The following is a 23,707-nucleotide window of genomic DNA, read 5'->3' as shown; positions in this document are numbered from 1 at the left end:
AGGGGAGCTGGTACTGACTGCAGCTGGTCAGCCGTCGGGTCGTGCACCGTGCAGAATACCGAATCAGGTTGCTCTGTTTTGTGGCTAGGCTTTTGTTGCCATTTCGTGGTTGCAGAATCTCTCTCTCTCTCTCTCTCTCTCTCTCTCTCTCTCTCTCTCTCTCTCTCTCTCTCTCTCTCTCCTCCCTCCCTCCCTCCCTCCCTCCCTCTTTGATGGCATCTGTGCTAATATGGATCACTTCAGGTTCCAAAAGTACAACATGTTTACAGTCGACGCAACATCAGATTAAGCTGTCAGCCAGAGTCGCTCTGTAAGTGGTTTTAGTTTACATTTCTTCTTCTAGCAGGGTGTTTTGCATAATTTTGCTGATCCTGGGTTATTTATAGACTTTTTTAAAAAAAGAAATGAGGATGTATAAAGAGTTTCTGTTCCAACTGTAGAAAGTGATTTCTTGTCTACGCTGACAGAGTGACGCTGAATGTATGTGCAGCACAGGCCGTTATCGCTCTTGGAAATTAATTTCTCTGGAAGGTCACTTGATAGCACTCCCCAGCCGCCGCCGTCTGCAGACCCCCGGGGATCCTCTCTGGTCGAGCTGTTTTCTTTGGGTGCCACAGATGGAGCAAAATGAAAGTGGTGGTGCCATTTCCTTTGGGGCGCTCCGAAAGGGTTGGGTATTGTTTCAAATCTCCAAAACAACAAGTTCGCAGTAGTTGCTTAGTTCAACTCACGGGAGCGCTGTCATCTGGTGGCCCGCGACCTGTCCCAGAGCCAGCTGGCGAGTGTCAGCGTCTGGGGGATGGGACGGCGGCGGTGGCGGAAGGGAAGTTCCTGGGTTGGAAAGTTTGTCCCACTGAAGCGACTATAGAGATGCTGATCGCTTGGTAAAGAAGGACTTCCAGCCGGCGCTGAATGACGTGCCCCCTCACACGTGATTCCGGTAGATTATCAGGCACGGGGGGCTCCCAGGCAGGTTTGAATGAGAAGTAAAACTGGGCACGTAAGAAAACGATTTGCTAGGGTTAGGACTCTATAAAAAGCGTTTCCCATAATATTTACTAGAACCATCGGTTAAATATTGCTCTGTCTTGCCCACTGAATGGCTGCAAAATTTAAGAAAACTCTCGATGGTGGCGTACCTAGAGCACCTCCCTCCCATCTCCTAGGCTGCTAGTCCTGGAATTTGCATGGGAGAGAGACTGTTCATCAGCACAGTGAGTGTGGCGTCCCCTTCTAATGGTCCAGGAGAGCGCTGTAAATGAGACACTTCATTGTGCCGGGGTAAATATTTTAAACAAAACAAATCGAAAAGGAGGGAGAGAGCCATAAACAGCTTTCAGCCTGCTAGTGGAAAGCCTTCCGAGGAGGCAGGGCGCTTCCCTCGCACTAGGGTGTTCTACAACAGCGGCTCCCAATACCGCTGTCACCCCTACTCCAGTCGAAATAGAAATTTCCGAATTAGTAAGCATGAGCATTTAGCCCGAGCTGGACGTTGTTATAGCCTCTTTAGGGCGATAATTTTTCCTTCTCTTCCACATTTCTCACATCCATATAAAAGTGTAATTTTTCTGTCTCTGCTAACCTTGCAGAGCACAGTGACAAAGCAGGCTTGCTTCAAGTCCTTTACCCGCTGGCCTATGCCCCATGCTTTCGTAGAGGGGCTGAAGAGTGGGGTGTCAGGCCCAGCATAGACCTTTAACTGTCACCTGCTTATTGCTCCATCTACAGTGGGCAAATTGGCTCCAATGTGATGTTAAGAAACTTTGTTTTCTCAGCTGGAGTGGTGTACGCTTTTAATTACAGCATTTGAGGTAGGAGGTGGCGGGGTAGAGGTAGGGGGTGGAAGCGGGTAGGTCTTCTACATGGAGTTCAAGGCCAGCCTGATCTGCATAGCAAGTTCCAGGCAAGCTAGGACCACCTTGTCTCACCAAACAAAGAAAAATTAAGAGTGAGACTTCGTTCTGGTTAGATTCATTCTGCTCCCCAGTCAGCAGAGCCTAGTCCTTCCCTCTCTGTCAGGTTGGTATGAGTGAGTGAGGCCCATCTTTTCCCGGCTTCTGGTTTGAGGTGTGTGCTGGTTCTGTACATCCTAGACATCTATAGTAACTGGGGCTGCAGGCTCCACTGTGCACGTAGTCTTATGGCCAACATGGATGAAGAGGCTCGTGAAGGGACTCACATGGCGCTAGTGCAGACAGTTCTCAAGTTCTTCTGTTCCAGACATTTGTGATTCAGTCAGCTAGACCTTTGCATGTGGCATATCTGGACATCTGTCTCCTGGAGCACGTCACCCGCCCAACCCCTGTAGACCAGCCTGCCTATGTATTCCTTCCTCGCTTTTATTCGTCAACTTAGCCATAGCTCAATGTCATACCTGCTTTTTGCTGCAAATGTGCCTGGCCCCACAGGCCGCCGAGGCTACACTTCTTGTCCAAGGATTGATTCTGCCCACCTCACACTCGGTTTGAAACTTGAGGACTGGCAGGATCCAGGAGTTCCACAGGAACTGAGCACAGGTGAAACCTGGAGACTCTGCCAATTACTAGCTGGTGGTAGCATTGGACCGGGAGCTTAAAGTGGGTTAATCAAACTAGCAAGAGAGCTGGCGGCTATGTTATGAGCTGTGAATCTGCTTACTCCAAGGTCTTGTCTTTTTCTAGAACCACATTAATGATATGTGGGTTAATCAGAGCCTTGCAGAGTAGGAAGAAAACCAGGAAAGGAAGTTGATTAAAGGAACTGGCTACTTGCAGGCTGTTCTTTAAGTCACCTGCCCTGTGTGCATAACCTTCAGTGCAACCTTCAGTGCATGGTCCTTCTCTGTGAGCATGGTCCATGCCTCCAGTGCCCCTGCTTTGTGTGCATGCCTCCAGTGCCCCCATTCCGTGTGCATGGTCCATGCCTCCAGTGCCCCCATTCCGTGTGCATGGTCCATGCCTCCAGTGTCCCCATTCCGTGTGCATGCCTCCAGTACCCCTGCTCTGTGTCCGTGCCGCCAGTGCCCCTGCTCTGTGTGCGTGCCTCCAGTGCAGGACTGCAGGGTAGCAGATCTGCTGGAAACAAGCACCAAGTCGTACCCACTTTGGCCTCCGTGGACCTTAGAGCTGCTCTGTGACCGTGTGGGAAGTTATTGTCTCTCTACACTCCAGTACGGTAAAAGTAAGGGCTTTGGAGGTGGCCTAGATGATAGTTTAAACAACGGAAGCTCATTTGATCACAATTCTGCAGACTGAATTCCAAGACCACTGTGCTGTCAGGGTTGGTGTCCCCTGAGGCCTTAGACATGACTGCACCAGGCTCGCTGCCTTCTCAAGGTGCATCATCTGAGTTCTTGTCCTTGGCACCCCGTCCCTATTGGATTATGTTCTTTTCCTAATGACCTCTTCAAAGACCTTGTCACACTCTCAGGAAGTTGTGAATTAGAGACTGAACATATGGATGATGGCACACCGTTTAACCAGCCACACCAACCAGATAAGTCGACTCCTCTTTCAAGTCTCTGGTGTACAGAGGATCTCCTGGGAGTTTCTCCCCATATCCATGACTGGGCATAGGGAGCAAACAACAACAACAATCATGTGTCTTCTAAAATCCCAAGAAAAGCTCATCATGGCTATGAATGTCTAAGTTACCTTTCACGCGTTCTGAGTAGGGAGACTTCGTTTGCCTGTTGGGAGATTTATGTGGAGGGCTTGGGAAGAACAGTTTACAGACCAGTAGGCTCCAGAATCCTGGCAGGCTTTCCTGGTCTCTTTCTGCCATCACCTTTCTGGTCAAACACCCTAATCTATTCACAGATTCATTGGTATAAACTTCTCAATGTCTTGCCAACAATTGCATATATGTTTGTTTAGTTTTTACTTTTTAATCTGCCCTCAGGTTCCTTGGACATTGAGAAACCTTATGCCAGCTATTGCCTTCCATTGTAACCACCACCCTTTCCCCAACGGCCTAAGGCTGGCTCCGCCAGTTCTGTGAGTTTCTCCCCTGCTAGGAGGGTGCCTTTGACAGTGACTTGCCAGAGGAGCCAACAAGTGGCTTCTGACAGCCCTTTGCAAAATGCGGCCAAGGTCTTTCCTTCACTGAAGACACTAGGAGGGGGACAGGCTGTGGACGCGACTGTCTGAGCCCAGAGCTACCATTCTTGGAAACCCAGCTGTAAGATAAAAGCCTAGAGACATGTGAGGATCCATACCACATAGGAGCTAAACACAACCTGGCCCTTGGTCTCCTGCCCATTCGTACTAATTACACTGCTCTTGGCCTCAACAAGGGTGGTGATGGACAGTATGTTCCTGAAGGCTGAGGGGCTTCTTGACAAGCAGTGTGGGGAAAGCCCAATCCCTTCTTCTTAAGCCAGCTTGGGCTCTGGTCTTCATGGAGAAAGGGACAGCTCTTCCAGGAAAGGAGCCTGGGGATGGGGAATAGGTTCCCTTGCAACTATCTGCTTGCCCTATTCCCAGACAGAAGCTCATGTCTAGAGGTTGCCAAACACGGGAGAGAAATGGTATTTTTGTTGTTATTTCTAAGCTATTTAGTTACAACTGTTTGTTTGTATAGCTTGGCTCAACTCTTTGGTTTTTTTCTTTTTTTTCAAGATAGGGTTTCTCTGCGTAGCCCTAGAACTGGTTCTATAGACCAGGCTGGCCTCAAACTCAGAGCTCTGCCTGCCTCTGCTTCCTCAGCCCTGGAGAGACAGGTCTGGTACCACCAGTAGTTAACAGCACTGTGATTCCGGCTCCAGCTTTGAACGCCTGAGTTCCTGTTCCCCATTTCTGTGGTGTAGTTTATGTATTGATGGCCACTTGGAGCTGGGTGGGAACTAGAAAATCACCTCAGTGGTATGTTTCTGTCAGTGGTGAACAGGTTTGGTGACTCTGGTAATGCCCACTGTATTAGCTCTCCCCAGAGAAGGGCTATCATGTGTCACTGTCACCGAGGGCATCCTTACCAGGATGGTAGGCCAGGAGCTCCCTACCCTGGATGTCAGAAAATCTGGCTGTACTTGAAGAGAATACCGTTCATAGGTCTTGGTTTCCAGGACATGACTGGAGTCTGCTGCTCAGAAGTGTGGTGCCGGGGGTGAGCCTCTCAGGTTTCCAGGTGGTGAATGGGCTCATCGGTTCCTGGGGTCCGTAAATACCTCAACAGGCTGGAACAGTAGCCTCAGTCCAGCAAGGCAGCCGTTTAAAGGGTACCTGTGGGTTAACACAACTTGACAACAGTGTGACCTAAGACTTAAGAGTAGGGTTGTAAGAAATGAAACATCTGGATGGATCTTCATTGCACTGATAGAGAAGAATGTTTAGAGTGGACAGCCAGGAGCTGAGCAGGATGTGTTCACTGGAATGTGTTCTCTTCTGAATTCTAGTTTGTGAGGAATGTTGGGAGCAGGGGGAACCCAGGACAGGGCAGGAGTGGGAACAAAGTTTTGTGAGAAACAGCTTTAAAAGGTGGAGGGTGTTCCCCCTAGAGGAGCTGGAGTAGTCGTGATGACCCTGAGTGGGCTGAATGTTGGGCTTCTCAGAAGTTCCGGGAAAGGACAGTCACTGTCTTCTCTCACCATTTGGTCATCGCTGCCTTGGAGATTAGCACCCAAGAGGCCTTCAGGATGCCGGACCTGCAGCCCTGCTGGAAGGGAGACAGTCATGGTGGAAGAAGTCTGATAGTCCTGATTTCAAGCTGTCTACCTAAGACCCTCGATAGCAATGAGCGCTTGAATGCAAACTGCACCTGTATCAGGGATGCAGGAGACTCAGAGGGTAGTTGTGTCTCAGAGAGTCCTATCGTCAATAGCCGGTGGAACCTGCATGCAGTGCACGTGGCCGTAATGTCACTGTTGTTATTTGCATTCAGATTTATTTTATGTAACAAAAACATTAAAATCAGATCATCCCCGAGCGGTAATAAAGCATAGCAACCTGCTGTCATCAGTCTGCCATCAAAGGGGACCCTCTTGCAGAAGCAGGGAGGCAGAGAGGATGCATCTTGCTCAAGACAAATAATACTCATTCATGAACCCTAACTGGCAGCGCTGGGGAGCTGTTGTTTCAGAATACCTGTGTGCCGTCTCCTGCTGGCTGCCTTAATTACCTTAACTTAAAAATTACCTCCTTTAAGCGACTCCAAGCGGGGTTTTGGAGGTAACTTTCAGTTATCTTAAAACAGATTGTTGTTTTCAGCTCGTCCTGGACTCTGTCATCTGCTGGGGTTTTACCATTATTGCCTAGGTGAAACTCACACAACATAAAATTAACTGTTCGAAGCCAGATAACTTGCTGGCATTGAATATAGTCATGTTGGGCAGCCGGTTCTATCTAGTTGCAACATGTTTCTCTACTCCACAATGAGACTTCATACCCGCTATGCAGGCATTCCTCCTTCCTGTCCCCCAGCTCCTGACAGCCGTCAATCAATCTGCCTCAGGCTCTGCCTCCTCTGGACATTGTATAGAGATGAAAGTGTACAGTGTATATGGTCTGGTGTGCCTGGCTTCTTTCATTTCACACAGTGGTCTTGAGATTCGTGTGTGTTATAGCACACACCATATGTCATTCTTTCCTCCTGTCAGTTTCTCATCATATGACTGTGTTACAGGTTTTCTGATTCATGCATCCATCAGTGGGTGATTCCACCTTTGACTACTTGTTTTTTAACTTTAGGTTTATTTACTTTATGTGTCTGGGTATTTTGGCGGTATGTGTGTAAGTCAGCATGTGTCTGCCTGCTGCCATCAGAGACAGGAAGAGGGCCTTGGTTGCCCTGGAATTGTAGTTACAGATGTTTGTGAGCCATCGTGTGGGTGCGAGGAACCCAGATTGTCTGAAAGAGCAAGCACTCTTAACCGCTGAGCCGTCTCTCCAAAGGATTTATTCTTTGGAGAGGTCTTTTGTTGTTGTTGTTGTTTTGTTTTGTTTTATGTTTGACTTTTGAGATAGGGTCTCACTATGTAGCCCTAGCTGACCTGGAACTCACAGCGTAGACCATGTTAGCCTTGCACAGAGATCTGCCTGCTTCTGCCTCCCAATTCCTGGGATCAAAGGCTCCTGGACCATCTTAATCAATTTTAATGTGTAGCTCAAAGGCATTTGGTGCCATCATATTGTTTTACGATCCTTGCTACCACGATCTGCAGAACTCCTGGATTTGCAAAGCACTAACACCATAGCTACCAATAGATAAGAGGAGGTTCCTCCTTCCCTCCCCCAACTCCTGCCCACTCTCATTCCCCTGCCTGCCTGTATTTGACTACAACTACTTCATAGCAAGGGAACGCTACAGTATAGGCTTTCTTCAGCTGGACAGTTTCACTTAGTGTGATGCTGTCAAGGCTCATCTGTAGGGTAACGTGTCAGAATGTCCTTGCCTGCTAAGGCTGATTACCACACTGTGACAGTTAGGGGTTTGTTTTGTTTTAAAAGAGCGTTTGTTTATTTATTATCTGGGTGTGTGTTACTTGTGTGGAGGTCAGAGGACACCTCGTAGATGTTGATTTTCTCATTTCACCACGTGGGTCCTAGGGATCGAACTCAGGTCATCTGGCCACGGCGTCAAGTGCCATCACGAGATGAGACATCTCGTCAGCCCCTGGCGGTTAGTGAGTGTTATCAGCTTGACACCACCTAGGATCACCTGGGAAGAGTTTCAGGGAGACATTGTCCAGATGAGATTCCATGAGCAGATCTGAAGGTGCTGGTCGAGGTGGGAGACTAGCTCACTGTGAGTGGCAGCATTCCCTCTGCCAGGGACCCTGAATCACAGAGCAGAGAAGGCCGCAGAGCAGTAAGCATGCTACATCATCGCTCTTCCTTCTTGCTCATGGGTGTGACAGGACCAGCTCCTTGAAGCTCCAACTGCTGTGGCTGACCTAGTCTGTGGTAGAGTGTAGCCTTGAACTGTAAGCCCGACAAACCCTTCATCCCCTCACCTGCTTTTGTCTGGATCGCAGCAACGGGAAACAATCCCATTCTCGTGTGCATGTGCACACACGTATGCGCGCGTACGCCATGTGCGCAGATGGACACACATGGCGTGTTTTGTATTCGGTTGTGAAGACTTGTGCCGCTTTCATCTACTAGCTCCTCAGAGTGATGCTATTTTGGACGTGATATACATATAGGTATATGCCCGTAAGTGGAACTACTGAATCATACTGTAATGCTAGTTTAATGTTTTGAGGAACTACCATGCTGTTTTCCACGGCAGCTATCACATTTTACATTGCTCACGGCGGTACACAGGGGCTCCGTTTTCTCCTCGTCCTCACCAGCTGCCGTTCTGTTCCTCTGTTTAAATAGTCAGTCTAGTGTGCTGGAGTGCTAGCCCCTTTTAGGTGTGATTTGCATTTCTCTGATAGCTAGGGAGTGGAGCATCTCTGCCCGGGCTCCCCTTAGCCATTTGTTTACCTGCTCTGCAGAACCGGCCTTGGCACCGTTTTGACTTTGCCCCTTCCTGTTTTTGTGTTTAGAGCTACACTTCCAAACCTGCTGTTTCCCAGGAGCTACGGCAACATAAATTTTTTTAAGCCACCTGTGTGCTGAAAACTTAGGCCACCTAGTTACTCTGTGGGGCACCTGAGGTGAGGAGAAAGAATGGGCCAGACAGAAGAAGAAACAGAGTGCACCAGGAAAGCTGGCCATGGGAAGTGTCCACCTCTGACCTCCAGGGCTTCCCGGAACTCTCAGCAGAGATTCCAGGAAAGCTGTTGCTGTTTGAATCTGGCCAGAGTCAGGCTCCCAGGCCATGGGACCGCTTTTTCATCTTCTCTGAACTGCTAAACCTTGCAACATCTGACAGACCGCTTCTTGGTAGTCCCCTGGGTAGGGGCAGTGTGCTCAAGGAGCCTTTGACCAGCTGGCCTAGAGTCCAGGGGACAAAGCTCGCAGCATAACACCCTGGAGCAGACTATCTCCAGTCAAAGCTGCAAATGATCCAGAAAGGAGACCTGGCCAGTGGCTTGCCGGCTCACACCCAGTTGTCCACACAGACACCATTCCAAGAAATAGCAGCAGACACAGACTAGCTCAGCCCTGCAGTCAGAAAAACATTAATTCTCCCTAATTCGGCGATAAGGTTGTCTCTAACTAATTCCCCCACAGAGACTCCCAGCTCTGGCTCTCATTACACTTTCGAGCCGGCCAGTTGTCATGACATGATCTCTGCAAGGCTTGTCTGCATTGTGGGGCCTTGTGTGAAAGGATCCCACTTTCTCACAGCCTGGGATCTTGCTGGAAGCGTTGGTTTTTCAGAGACTTGCTTTCAGTATTCCTTACTAAAAGGTGGATGCTGTTCACCTGGACATGGCTTAAGGTTCATCAGGTATTAGCCAGGTTTTCAAAAGTTACATTGGACAAGACCCAAAGGAGGTTCTGAGAGCAGAAAAAGAGCTCTCAGATGTCAGGTCCTGGAGAAACCCTGGACAAAGCTCGCTCAGTACCTGTGGCTCCTCCTCCCAGGCCTTCTTACCCCCTTCCCTAAACCATCCCAATCCAGCTGGGCTTCTCTCCCCTTTCCTTCCCTTACCCCAGGCTTCTCTAGTCCCAGTCATTTCCGTCAGGCACTCTTTTGACTCTTGTCTCCACTCTTGGCCTCTTGCACGGAGACTCCTCTCTTCATCCATTTGTCCTCTCTCATCTCTCTCTTCTCTTCCTCTCTCCCCATGGCCTGATTCAGTCTGAAGTCTTCCAGATGCCTCTGATATCTGTAATAAGGCTTCTCCTCAGTCATACCTCATTTTTCATTCATCAAATACACTGATTTGTTGAATTTTTTTTTATTATTAAAGACAGTCTCACTCTGTAGTCTTGGCTGCTCCGGAACTTGCTATGTAGACAAGGCTGGCCTACAACGCATGAGAGAGCCGACTGTCTCTGCCTCCTGTCGCTAATCTATACACTCTGTCTCTATGTATCTGCCTGTTCCGGATATTTCATAGATGTTAAGTCATGTCACCCATGGCCCTTTGTGAAGCATTATCTTTGTAAGGGCTGGCCCCTCTCCCACAAGCTGGCTGACCCTTTGCACACAGGGAAGAAAGTCTGAGTACCCAGAATGAGAGCCACAATTGCTGGCCCACACCTGTGTCTGGCAGACTGGGATTGGCGGTGGGACAATCAGGCCAATACATAGAAATTTCAGAACCCGTCTGGGTTACGAGAAATTGGCTCAGGAAAAAAAACAACAACAATAACAAACCCCAAAAAGCCAGAATGAATGAAAACCCCACTGAAATTAAAAATGGCACGGTCCCTTTGGGGTTTTCTGAGATAATAATGGTCTTCAAAGCATTGGGCCCGATGGGCACTGTCCTTCAGGATGGGCATTCCCTGTGGAGAAGGAGAACAGAAAGCCTGACCGTACCTCCAGGCCACCTAGGATCCAGGTAGGCTGGACAGCAGCTCCTAGGGACTGCAGGAGAACCCCCACCCCCACCCCACCCTCTACACCTAGAGAGAGCTCTTCTGAGCCTCCGAGAAGCTGGCTGCTTCTGACCACACCTCATGTGTGGGATTCAGGAAAACCGGCTGAATTCAGGATGCACCCCGGACTGCCTGCCCTCTTCTTGCTGTGTCTTTCCTCAATCTCGTCTGGGCGTGCTCTCTTAAAGGGGAAGTGAAGCGTTCTGACTGGCCAGGGCCCGCAGCCAGGAAACAGCTACCAGAAGAGCACCATTACCCAGCATGTCGTTGGCTCAGCCTCCTTATCCAAACGGTCAGGCTGCCTCTCCGGGAAGTGTAAGTGTGAACACAGGCCATGGTGGCCTGCCCTCCAGGAAGGCATGGGGCTGGACTTGGGTCACAGAAGAGAGTCTGGCAGGCGAAGCATGCTGGCAGCCTATGGCTGCACTCAGAGAGATGAGTGTCTGTGTAGACCTGTGGGCAGGAGCTGGAGCAGCCAGTGGGGATAGCAGCTGCTTCAGAAAGAGGGCATGAGTAGGAGGCTGGGGACTGGGCTATTTCAGACAGCCCTTCTGGAGGCTCAAGCCTCGGGTCCGGGGAGAGGAGAGGAATGGAAAATTTTATAGCACACCTTTGAGAGCTCTGGGGAGCCAGCTATCGGGCCCCCTCCTGCCTCTCGCCACCCCTGTGTTGCAGCGTTCACGTGCAGCCCAAGCAGCACTTCCTGCCTTACATGCTGGGAGACGGCCTTTCTCTGTTGTTTTCACGTGCAGTCTCCATTAAGAACTGTTTCGGGTCTTGTCAAATGTTGCACATGGCTTGAAACTCCTGACCACGTTTTCCCTTGTTCCTATTCATGTATGGTCCTCGGCCTAGTGTGTACACTCGCTGGGCCCCAGATATAGCGTGTGGCCAGTCCACTGTCTCCATGTTCATTAAAATGATTGGAAATGTTTGGCTTGCTGTCAAACTAGAATTTTGTTTCTTGCGTGCCCACGGAGCAGGAAAAGAACAGTTCATACGCTCACAGGCACCTGCTCTCTCAGAGATACGCCAGAGTGAGTGACAGACGGGAAGCCAGGCCTCTGCTATACTGGAGGCTCCATTCTGCCCCAGGTTTTCGTTTGTGCGGTAGCAATGACTGGTCCTGCATAAAGTAATAAAAGTTTACCTTCCAACAAAACAACTCAGGTTTTTCTCTCCAGAAGAGAGAGGAAGGAGTAAAGAGGGGGAGGAGGGAAACGTGCGGCTTTGTACGCCTATGTTGACAGGCATAACCACACCCTGCTTCAAGACAACTTCCTGTTTGCCACTACCAACTGCCACTCCAAGGAGAACAGACGTGGTTCCGTTAGTGGCTGCTGGGGACCATGACAACCTGTTGGGTGAGTGGCTCTGAGTGACACTGGGAGCTCAGCACTGAGAAGAGACTTTGTACCTTCTCTTGGAGGAGACCAGGGCTCTGCGCTGTCCAGGTTGGAGGCTGACAGGGGAATAAAGCAGAGGTAGCCTCTGCTTCTCAATCTGCGTCCTCAAACAGTGAGCGTCCCAGGATTCATGAGAACGGAAAATTTTCAACTCGGGCTAGGGAAAAGGCCGTGACCTGTCCACTTAGGCAAGCTGCTGAGATGTTTTTTCTTATTTCTATCTTTTCATGTATCAGGAAATGAATATTGCCTACTGTGAGTTGGCATTGTGGTGGTCTTTACCTGTGATTGATCCTCTCAACATTCTTTATTTAGCCATGGATGTAGTGAGGGCTCACTGTGTTAAATGCCAGAGATAAACAAGATCCCTGCCCTCAGAGTGCCCAGGGATAAGACAGGGAAGCCAGCAATTACAACGTGGTTGATCGTATACTGGGGGAGAGGCTGCGTGTGCCAGAGGCTTCCTACTGAGTCGTGATCTTTAATGTGGGCAGTGCCTCCCTTCTACGTATGGGGGAACTGGGGTTCAGGGGTTACATTATTAGTCCAAGTCACAGGGCTAATGGGTGGCATCCCAGTTCTTTCTGATTCCAGAGACCATAGTGTCTGGTCCATAATTCTGTTAACTCCCAAAGCTGAGGGAGCATGAGCATCACCTCAGGACTTTTCTTAAAAAGTACAACTTGGAGGCCCTTTTCTTGTTGTCACAAGACTGAAAAAACTCGTGACATAGGGGCACGCCTATGTCCAGGATCCATCTCTGTGAGCTATGGGCTGATCATGCCCACATCAGTCAGAACCCTTGGTGTGCATAGCCCCGGGTCCTAGGCAGAGGCTGCTGTTGGTGCCCCCAGACAGTCAGAAACACCAAATCCAACTGTTCTGGTATTTTTAATATTAGGGATGCCAGCCTGTCAGAACTTCTCAAAGATACCTAGGCCTGTGCCTCCCATTTGCCAACAGCTGGCTGCACATGTTCCTTCAGTGCCCTTTGGTTGAGGATGAGGTTCCTGTGTCTATTTAAGGTGAGCTCAGTGACTTATCCAAAAGCAGGAAACTACCAGAGCTATGGTGACGCCTATACAGCCCACAGTGTGTTTCTATGGGTTGTAGAGCAGGGAGGTGCCTATGGAGAAGGCTAACATGGAACAAGAGGACCCCTTGTGAGTTTGCCACTGTCCGGGGTGAAACACAGGAACAACCAAGACAACAAAAAACCCAGTGTTCTCCTGTTGATCGCAGTGTTGTTGTTTTGAGACTGTGAACCTAGTATGGTCCCCATCTCTCAATCCTCCTTACTCAGTCTCCCAAGTGCTGGCATTACAGGTGTGTGCCCCTATGCCTGGCGAGAAAAGGCGCGCCCTTTTAGAAAGGTGGCTGCGGGTGAGGTCAGCATGCCAGGAAAGGCAGCTGCCCTCGGGAAGGCAAGTCTGTCCTCTAGCCACCGAGAGAAGAGATACGATGCCCAGCCTGGGGTACCAAGACTCAGCAAATGACACTGTCTATGGTTTCACTGTGGTACACGGTGCTCGCGTCCTGGGGTCGCAGGGGAAGTGGCCACGAATGCTTTCAAAGAAGAGTCAGTGAATGAGTGAAGTGAGACTTGACTCGTTTCTCCTGTCCTCCTCTCTTCATATCTGCATCTGCTCTCTCAGCTTTGTCCTTTCTGTTGTGGCTGTCATAGCTCCTGGGCTTTTACCCTTTTTGCACATCGTATGACTTTAACAAGCCCAGTACACAGTCGGTCCTGGGTCCTTCCCTACCTTCTCATCCTTACACTAATTAAGTGGTGATTTATGTTTGCTCAGTATTGGTGATGCATTCCACTTCTTGAGGGTTTGTGTTTCATTTCACTGCACGTTTGCTCAGCTTGAGCTAGCCCTCCTACTGGTCACTTTCGAGTCTCTCGTTTGTAGCATTTATTATTATTATATTACTGTAAACAACGCTACTGAGAATGTTTTTGAACTACCCCCCCCCCGACCCCCTGCCCCTTTTGAGATATTTCCTTGAGGTCTCTTTTTTAAGCTAGCATTGCCAGATTACCAGATCAAAGGCTGTACATGCTTTTTACTTCCTGTTATTATCACGGGGGGCACCTCCAGAAAAAGTGTAACCCCTTCAAAGGATCATCCTCATGCCTGTTTCTCGTGAGTTTCCCCTGTATGAGAGCATCCCGAGAGCGGATGGAATTTATTTGAGGCCCTGGAAAATCCCTGGGACTCCCCAGATCCTACCCAGCAGTGTCTGGTGCCAGAAGCATGTGCTACCGTATAAATGCTAAGCTGAAGAGCAGGTTTGGGGGGGGGGAGAGAAGGCTTCGAAAGGGAGCAAAGATACGGAGTCGCTTCACCATCAGACTGCACACAGGAACCCTGGGGTGGCTCTGAGACAGGAAATGCATCCTCCGGACCCACCGGAGAAGTTGTCTTTCTAAAGTGTGGAGGGAAGAAAATATCCCAGGCCCATGGCATGGGGAGAGGACGCCATCTCTGGGGCCAGGCAGGCAAAGCTTGCGTCTCCTCCCAGCTTCAAAGCCTGCACAGCTGTGGTCGCCATTCATAACTGAACGAAGCTCCCATTCCCGTCTATCGCCTAGAAGCTAGCAGTTGTGTGCCTGTTCAAGAGAATACGCGTGCTGCCGCGTGGGTGGTAACACACACCATGCCTGACACGTGGCTGGAGTCAGATCTCTCTGCCCTGTGTGGGTCCTGGACTCTAACTCAGGACTGGAGGCACCCTTACCACCGAGACTTCTCACCAACCCGTCCAGTTTCCTTGTGGATGGAGTTCCTTTCGGAACTCAAGAGTGTTCCTAATGAGATATATCCTCACCTCAGAGGCCAAAGCAGATAGAATCCAGGGATGAGACGGAATGTAGAGAATGGCCCTCTCGCTGGCTGCCCTGTGGGGCTGAAGCTGGAGGCCCTCTCGCTGGCTGCCCTGTGGGGCTGAAGCTGGTGGAGACTGCGTTGTCAGACTCCAGCTTCTGCCAGCACTTGCTCGCACAGCTGTGGAAGGCCACTAGCATCTGTGGTGTTCCAGGTTTATTAGGATGGGGTTGGCTCCTTAAAAACAGTATTGGAAAACTCCCAACTTCTTCCTCAAAGCAGCACACTGGATGCCTGCGGCCAGCTCAGCTGTTCCTAAGACATCTTTGTGTGCAGGATATTGATACTATGCACACGAAAATATCCCCTAGACAGAAAGAGCGTGGAAGGGAGGATTCTGAGTTTTGACTGAAGTGGGAACTACTCAGAGAAGAAACAAGCTAAGGAGGAAGACAATAGGGCTCTCATTCCTCAGTTAGTGGCTGCAAGTCCCCGCCTGCTCGTTCCCAGGATTGCTCCCCAGGCTACTACCTGGATATTTAAGCACTGTATTTGGGGGTAGAAGGGCTGGAGAAAAGCAGCTGCTGAGGGCTTGGCTTCCTGGGGAGTGAAATGAGAAAAAGTGAAAGGGTTCATTCAGGCTTTCCTGTCTTTGGTCCTAGGGCCTCCAGCTCTAGAGGAGTTAGCCCCTCTCTGAAATGTCCCTAGAAAGTAGGAGAGAGGCATCCCCACCCCACAGCCACCTCTTCCAGATCAGTGGAGGAAAACGGTATTGAGGTATGGGCTTAAAGGAACCCTAAACGTAACGTAGTCATCCGTGAGAGGGAAGACCATCTGGGGAAGGCATCCATTCCGGGAGAACGTGGAGAACTAGCCTCACAGATGAATGAGGTGGTGCACAGGAAGGGGTGCAGCGGAGAGGCGGTGCATGGCTGTGATTAACAATGGCAGTGGTGACGGTAGCAGTGGGTAGCAGTGGTGATGGTAGCCAGAGGCCCAGCTAGCATCAGTGAACGTTGTTCCATGGCGCCCCCTTCCAAGCTCTTCCCTCCTGCACTGTGCCGAGCGTATCTCGAGTTACATCTCTAGCACCCCCGTTCTTTTTTTTTTATATAATTTTTTATTAGATTTATTCATTTTGTATTACGTGTTTTGCCTGCATGCATGTATTGCTTCACATGCGTGCTTAGTGCCTTCAGTGGTCAGAACAGGACATCCAATTCCTGGGAACTGAAGTTACATGTAGTCGTGGACTGCTTGGGTCTTCAGTAAAAGGATAAATGCTCTTAGCTGTTGAGCCATCTCTCTGCATTACTCCCCCCCCCCTTTAACTTAATCCTTTAGAAAGAAAGAAAAGGCTCAGGTCCTAAAGGTAGCTTCAATGTACATTGCCCGGGTTTGTGACTGCAAGTCTAGTTACTTTTCTGTTATGATACGACCCAAGACAACTTAAAAAGAAAATGTTTCATTTGGGTCTATAGCTTCAGTGGGCTAGAGTCCATAGTGGCAGAGCAAGAACAGCTGAGAGCTCACATCTTGATCTGTAAATAAGAGGGAGAAAGAGAGAGAGAGAGAGAGAGAGAGAGAGAGAGAGAGAGAGAGAGAACTGGGAATGATGGGAGTCTTTTAAAATTTTGAACCCGACCCCCAGCCACACACCACTTCAACAAGGCCACGCCTCCTGTTCCATCCCAAACACTTCCACCAACTGAGAACCCAGTATCCAAACATAAGAGAATGTAGGGGGTGTGAGCATTCTCATTCCCGGCACCACACCTTGGGCAGCTCACTGTATTTCTGAGCCTCAGTTTCCCCAACTACAGAATGGAAATACTGATAGCTCATCTAAGGAGCTGTAAACCTAAGCACCGCGAATTAATCGGGTATGTAGTAGAGTGTTATGAGTACACAGAAAATACTCCTTAATATAAAGCTGACAGTGCATATAATGAAGTAAATTAATTAGTAAATGGCCAAAGGACAGAAGAGGCGGGACATAAAGTTGGTTCACAATCATTTGTATTAATGTGCTGAGTATTTAAATTGTGGGGGGTCTCGTAGAGAAATTCTGATTTCTGTCAGGTAGAGAAACAATGGATACTTCAAGCACAATAGCATCTGGCCTGGAAATACATATGTAGCAAGAGATGTAAATGCACGCAAGCTTTCTCAGTGGGAATGTTCTGTTACCTCAGAAGAAGTCCTAAATCACTTTGTTTTTAGAATGCCAGACAGGAAGAGAGTAGCTAAATATTCTGCAATGCTAATGACTGAATATGGCAAGCGCATGGGAATTAGATATGCATATATACATAAAACAGTGTTAGTGGAAGAATAGCCAGAAATATCAGTTGATTACAGTTTTGTTAATACAGCTGTGGACATTCACAGAGACAGAAATTTTGAGGGACAGGATCCTTCTCTCTAACATTGCTTAGGTCTGTTAAATATTTTCATAGTGAATGAAGAATATAATGTCCCACCAACCCTTTCCAAGCAGGGCAAGTGGAAATAGAATCATGATGGGGCCTAGCTAAGGTCAAGGCACTTGACCAAAACATATAGGAAGCTTTGCCCATAGAAGGCTACCTGTGCGTCAGTTTGTTTTGTATGTGTGTGTGTGCGCGCACGCGTGCAAGTGCAAGACTTACTATCTTGGGTCACAATTCCCATCTCTGCACCCAAAGATACAGCTGTGTAAGGCTTCTATAGGCAGGTCTTCACATGCTAGAGACCCACAGATTGATGCCAGTGAGGGTCTTCCTGCCAGTGTGTTCATCCTGCCCTGCCTAGAACACATTCTACACATCTTCAAAAGTGTGCTCACAGATCACCAATACCATGCAGCCCTGAGTTCAGGTTCTGCCATTTTACATACTTCTGTAGCTTTTCTCACCTGCCCCCATAGGAGTAAGTTCAGAGGACTGAAAAGCTGGCTTTGCATGGGCTACCGATGCCTACTTACCTCATTGATTATTCATCAGGTTTTGACAAATATCTCTTATGTGCAACTTGTTCTTTCAAATGGCTATTTAAGGATCTCTGGGGGCCGGAGATGCAACTTGCCTAGCAGGTACGAAGTCCTGGGTGTAATTCCCAGCACCCTGTAAGCTAGGTGTTGTGGCTCAGGTCTATAATTTCAGCACTTGGGAGGTCTAGGTGGAAGATCAGAAATCAAGGTCACTGCAGCCACAAGTACCTGGTGAATCGAGGCTATGAGACACTGTCGCAACAAACCAGAAAGGGGAGGGGGCTTATGGAGGAAGAAAAACATAAAACCAAGAAAAATCATTGATTTAATGTTTATACCAGTTTAACGGTATGATATATGGCCCAAGATCATGACCACAACTTCTCTCTGAAGGTGATTTCAGAATCGCTAGTCTTCCCCCTCCTCCTCGTTCTTGTGCATTAATGACAGTTTCTTGTGGTTCATCTCTGCTTATTTCTATCATTTTTTAAACCTCAATTTTTAATTAATTTTTTTAGATTGTACAAAGCGCAATGAGTAACATACAGCAATTTTCATGAATGTGTGTGTTTATTTTTTTATTTATATGTTTATTTTTTTTTTTTTGAGACAGGATTTCTTTGTGTAGCTATGGCTGTTCTGGAACTAGCTTTGTAGACCAGGCTGGCCTCGAGCTAACTCTGTAGACCAGGCTGAGCTCAAACTCACAGATCTGCCTGCCTCTGCCGCCCGAGTGCTGGGGTCAAGCATGCGTCCTACCATGGCTGGCCGCGTGTGTGTGTCTTTATACGTTGTTCCTAATTAATTCCCCTACTTCAACAGTTTCTAACCACTAATTTAGAAAAATAGGGATTTTGTCACTCAGTCACCAAAGGCTAATAAATGACATTTCTGTATACCCCAGTCCCCACCAGCTTTGAACAAGTCAGTGAGTGAAGACTAGAGAAAAATAGGAAAGATCTGTGATAGAAATAAAAATCTTATTATAGAATCAAAATCCCGTGTAAAAAGAAGAAGAAGAAGAAGAAGAAGAAGAAGAAGAAGAAGAAGAAGAAGAAGAAGAAGAAGAAGAAGAAGAAGAAGAAGAAGAAAGAAATTGCTCAAAAAAAAACTTGAAGGGGGCTCAGTTCTGGTCCCATCATGGCCTCAAACCAAGTCCTCCCTGCGAGCCTCACAGATGGGACTAGTCCATTCGTATTGCCTACTTGTAACCTTTAGTGTTACGTAAGTGTGTGGAGAACCTTCATGGTCTCCAGCCTTGTTCACAGTACACACCATTTCCTTCCTGAGAAGTAGCTGGGCCCATGGCCAAGGCCCTATTCCTCTCTGAGTCTTCTACAGCCAGTCAGCTGTGGGGGTGTGGACATGCCTGGCTGCGTCCTGCCTGTCACAGAGGGGTTTTACAGGCCAGTCCATTTTACAGCAAGCGAGTTCTTCCAAGGACGAGCCTATCCACACGAGGTATTTCAATACCCAATCTGTAATTATTGCTGTGGCATCCAGGAATCAGGAAAGATGAGGAACGGATCTTAGTGTACACTGTATTCAAAATCAAGGAGTGGAAAGAGGCCTGAGAAATGTCTAGGGACCTACTTCATTTAGAGATGAAGACATGGACACCAAGAGTGAGCATGGCAGTGAACACACCCAAACCCACCACAAGGGTATCAGTCAGGACCCAGGGTGTGCTGGCTCCGAGCCCCACATCTTCAAAACCTTCAGGGTGTGGCTTCAGAGAATAAGGCATATGTGCAGCAGGGTTTGCTCTGAGCCAGTGAAGGACAATGACCCTACAGAGTCATTCTGTAGAGGTTGAGTGTAGGCGCTGTGCAGATGAAAATGTCCCCAAACCAGATGATCCTCAAAAACTGCAGCCCCTGACTCCAAATGGTCAACCTTGAGAGACCCCGAGAGCCCACTGGCGTGAGAGGTCTTGTCTGGACAGAGGCTGCTGTGATCCACCTTTGCCACAGCCGTGCAGGCTAACAGATTTGTGAGCTCGGGTTCTTCCCTCCAGGACTTTTATTGCCAATTCGTTTATTTCTTCAGCAAAGATTAATCAACTAATTACCCAAATTGAGGAGCAGGAGAGCCATAGGGGACCTAGGATTTCAGGAACAACTTGTGTGAGTTTGAGATTTCTTTCCCAGAACTGTGTACAAAGCTGTCGGGGACGTGGAAAAGCACTTTTCCACAGACGCTTACTTTGATCAAACCTGTTACAGCTGTGTCTCAGAATCCAGCTTCTTGCGTCCGTCCTGCTCAGGGTCTGCTTCCTGTCTGTCTCTGCCCGACCTTTAGAATTTCCTGTAGAACCGCAGGAAGCTCCCAAATCCATGCACTACTCTGTTCTTAAACGTCTGTGAGTTTAAAGAGGCTACCCCTGGGATGTGTCCGCAGACTCTCCCTACAGTCCCAGAAAGAGGCAGATACTGAGTCTCTCCTGGCCTTCAAAGGCTCTCAGATTCACCCTTCGTACACAGTCACCACCGACTTCCATACTGCTCCTGTCCTGGGGAATTCATCCTAACAGTTTTGCCCTGTCCTCCGCCCTGGAGATCCGGGTTGCTGTCAGGGGATCACGTTGGTTTTGCGGTTGATCAGGTATCACCTGCTACTCCCGTGGAAGCGGTTTTGCGGACGGATAGAAATACCTCCCGCGAGAACCCCAGGGTTAGCTTAGCATGCCGTCTGATACAGAAGTCCTGACTGTTGTCATCGTTAGTTGGCATTGACGTCAACATCGGAGCAAATGTCAGAGGCGGTGGAGCTGTTAACCCTGCCAGGAGAGGCCTGCTCTGTGCCTGCTGTGTCCACGCGTGTGTGTGCCCGTGGGATCCACTGACCCCAGATGCTGTGCTGAATTCTGTTCTTTCTCCCCCTCCCGCAGAGAGAAGACACAGTTCAATGTGCAGGCCTTCTCCCTCTCCAGCGTCTCCAGCCTCCAATGCCAGGACATCGTTAGCACAGGCAAAGACGAAAGCCTGTCTCAGCGGCCATAACGCTGTCAGCAGCACCTCCAAGCCATTTAAAACGCCCAAAGACAATCTACTTACCTCCAGCAGCAAACAGCACACAGTCTTCTCTGCAAAGGGGCCAAGGGATAAACCATGGTGAGTCGGGGTGTCGGGTGCCGAGACTGTCTGCTTCCATGCTCTGACTTGGGCCCTGGGGGACCGAGGAAGGAACTCAGAACGGTGTCGTGTGGAAGCTAATGACCAGACTCTAGTAACTAGAGAGGGAGCATGGGACCTTGAAAGTGTTGTCTGCCTGAACAGAGGAATATTTGTACACTTGAGAGCTGAGCTGTACTGTGTCTAAGGCAAAGGAAAGAGGGAAAGATTCCTCAGTTACATGGTTGCCTCTCAATTTTCTGCCCCAGTGAAGAGAACCACCGGTGTAAACCGCCCATGCACGGGCTGTCTTGGGGGAAGAAGAGGGAGGCTGTGATGGTGCCCCAGCCCTGGAAGCAGAATCCCCGCCCCCCCCCAGGACAATACGAATCTCAGAAAGGGAGGAGTAGGGGAAAGGAAAAATTGTGCTTCTGATGGGGATTACCAAAAAGCCACGAAAGGTTCCCCCTGGACTAGACAAATTGGAAACCGTCCTGAAAATATAAAGGATGGACACAGAGCCCTTGGCCTGGCTTGTCACAGCGCTGTCCACTTTATCTTTAACCTGAAGATGGAGAAGGAACAAGTGTCTCATTTATATATTTAAAGAGAAACGGTGTTGGTTAATTAACGGTAGTTAATTGCACTTAACGTCCTACCCAGCAAAGCTGTGGAACACAGTCATCCATCAATGGGGTGGTGGCTGTGCGCTGGAAATTTTGAAACTTGTAAGGAGCTAATTATGCCACATCAGTGAAGGAGCCTCAGGTGATGGGGGAGGGGAGGATGGAAAGGGGCGTGGCTGCACGCCGCCCTGACTCGTGAACTGGCTGTGTTCTCTGCTGGAGGGATGGAGGGAGCGAGCGTAGATCTGTCCTGGGTAGGGGACAGTTGCTTAGGAGAGACCTGGTCTGAGAGTGACAGTTGGTGACCTCTGATCAGCTTGTGGCAGTGTCCCCTTTCCAGGCCCTCCTCCCAGTGCCCTCAGAGAGCAGTGGGCTCGTGTGCTGAGGGATTACTGAGCAGGTGTCTCTGCTGAGTGACCCTGAGTGACCTTTCAACGTCTGGTGCCTCAGTTTCCTGTAGCGTGAGTCTAGTCATAAACAGCTCTGCCCCGTGGGGTGCTGCGAGGACCCAGTGAGCGTCTTTGTACACAGCAGCAAACACAATGCCTGGGCCACTGTCAGTGCTATTTCATTCCTGCCAAAGTCTCCTCACCTGGGATTAAGATCGTGGCGTTCATCCAGCTGCAGAATCGGAGAAATGGCTCTTCGGAGACAGGCATGGCAGTGTTCGTGTATGATCCCAGCATTTGTGGGCTAAGGCTAGAGGACTGTTGGGGGGTGTTCAGGGGCCATCCTAGATTATGTAGTGAGACCCTATGGGAAAAACAAAAAGACAGAGATTCAAGGGAAACATGAAAATAATTTAACATGGTAAAATAATTTATTCGGGCTGAGGGGTGCTGCTTGGTTGTAAAGCATTTACCTAGAATGAGTGGGATCCCCAGCACTGCAGAAGCAAATAGAGAAGAAGAGTTTCTGAGTCTGGGAATGACCTAGGGACAAACGTAAGGAAGGCAAGGATCCCCACCCCCTCCATGAGATAAGTGAGCCCACCTTTAGAAGGGACCACTGAGACCGCTGAGTTAGCTCAGGTTCCCTGTCCAGCATAGTCGACCCTCTCAACACACCGGAACCTGCCATGGCGCCGGGCACCTTCAGCTAGGGGCGGGAAGTGCTGTGAAGGAACTGGCCGAAGGTGTCAGTCAAGGGAGCAGAACTGGCAGCAAGAGTGTGCGCCACAGAGTTACTAACGCTAGCTTGCGTAGCATGAGCTGTGTGGTTCAATAATGGCTGTCCTACACCCTGAAGAGGCTGCAAGTCCAGCAGCTTCTTAGTCTGAAAGGCTGGAGGCCTCAGCAGTCCCAGCCTCGCACCGGAGGCCTGAGGAGTTCACGGAGAGAGTCACTAGTCTTCAGGAGACATGGGAAGGCGGGAGAAACTGGGTTCCCATGTTGGTGGAAGATGACAACCATAGTTGACAGGCAGAGAAGACACACCCACCAGCAGGGGGCAAAGGTGAGCCGGTGGAAAACAACAGGTAATGAGCAGCCTTGCCAGATATGGACTGGAAGGAACACAGCCCTGAACTAGAGGCAAGAAAGGTGAGTTCGAAGCCAGGCTCTACCCTGGACTTGCTATGTGTCCTCAAGGAAGTCACTTGGCATCCCTGTGTCTCATTTGAAGCCCGAATTCTAAATCACAGCCCTCTCAAGCTCCCCATTGCCTGCTAAGTCTGAGTGAGCTCAAAATGGGCAGTAACTCACTGAGGCTTCTCCCAGCCCCCTAAGTATGTATATTAAATGCACGTTGGGACTGGAGAGATGGCTCAGCAGCTAAAAGCACTGGTTGCTTTCCACAAGACCCAGGTTTAATTCCCAGCAACCACGTGTCAACTAACAATCAGCAGATCTGATGCCCTCTCCTGGCTTATGCGGGTACCAGGCCCACACATGGTACACAGACATACACATAGAAAAGACACCCGCCCACATAAAGTAAAATTTAAACATGTATGTTGGCTTTCAAAGCTTTTTTTTTTTTTACATAGCAGCTGAAAGTTGCATTACCCCCTGGTAAACTGAGGAATGGCTGAGGAGTGGCTTCATCTGGTGGCCTCTTTTGAGTCCCCAGCCTGGCTTGGATGCCCTTCTCCTGTTCTGTTCATATTTAGCGTTGGGTCCCGAAGGCTACCGCATACAGTTGTCCAGATTGTGAACTGCATCAGCATGGCTAGGGGTGAAGATTGTCAGTCTGTTGGGTCCCTGAACTGCAGGCCTTTGTTCCCAGCTTGTATAAAGCTCTATATGTAACATTGGTGGGACCTGTGCACCCCCAGTTCTTCTTATAGTGGCCACATAGTTATTATTCTAGGTGCCCATTAAATATTGAGTAAAGACAGAAGC

General features: G+C 49.2%; 1 protein-coding gene across 11 annotated transcripts in view; it reads left to right on the top strand.

The window, feature by feature from the left end:
- Nucleotides 1-23,707, top strand: part of Atxn7l1 (ataxin 7 like 1) — a 214,089-nt gene that overhangs the window by 144,175 nt on the left and 46,207 nt on the right. For 9 of the 11 annotated variants that reach the window (XM_057782318.1, XM_057782314.1, XM_057782313.1 and 6 more), the window contains one exon: nucleotides 20,517-20,739. In XM_057782318.1, coding sequence (XP_057638301.1) covers nucleotides 20,517-20,739 — 223 coding nt within the window. Of the gene's footprint in view, nucleotides 1-258; nucleotides 311-11,736; nucleotides 11,783-20,516; nucleotides 20,740-23,707 lie in introns of those variants that run through there. The other 2 variants (XM_057782315.1, XM_057782316.1) reach the window with 2 other exon arrangements.

Source organism: Chionomys nivalis, chromosome 10 (assembly GCF_950005125.1).
Source record: "Chionomys nivalis chromosome 10, mChiNiv1.1, whole genome shotgun sequence".
Taxonomy (NCBI): domain Eukaryota; kingdom Metazoa; phylum Chordata; class Mammalia; order Rodentia; family Cricetidae; genus Chionomys; species Chionomys nivalis.
Note: the sequence above shows the minus strand (reverse complement) of the source record. Positions and strands in the feature narration are given on the sequence as shown.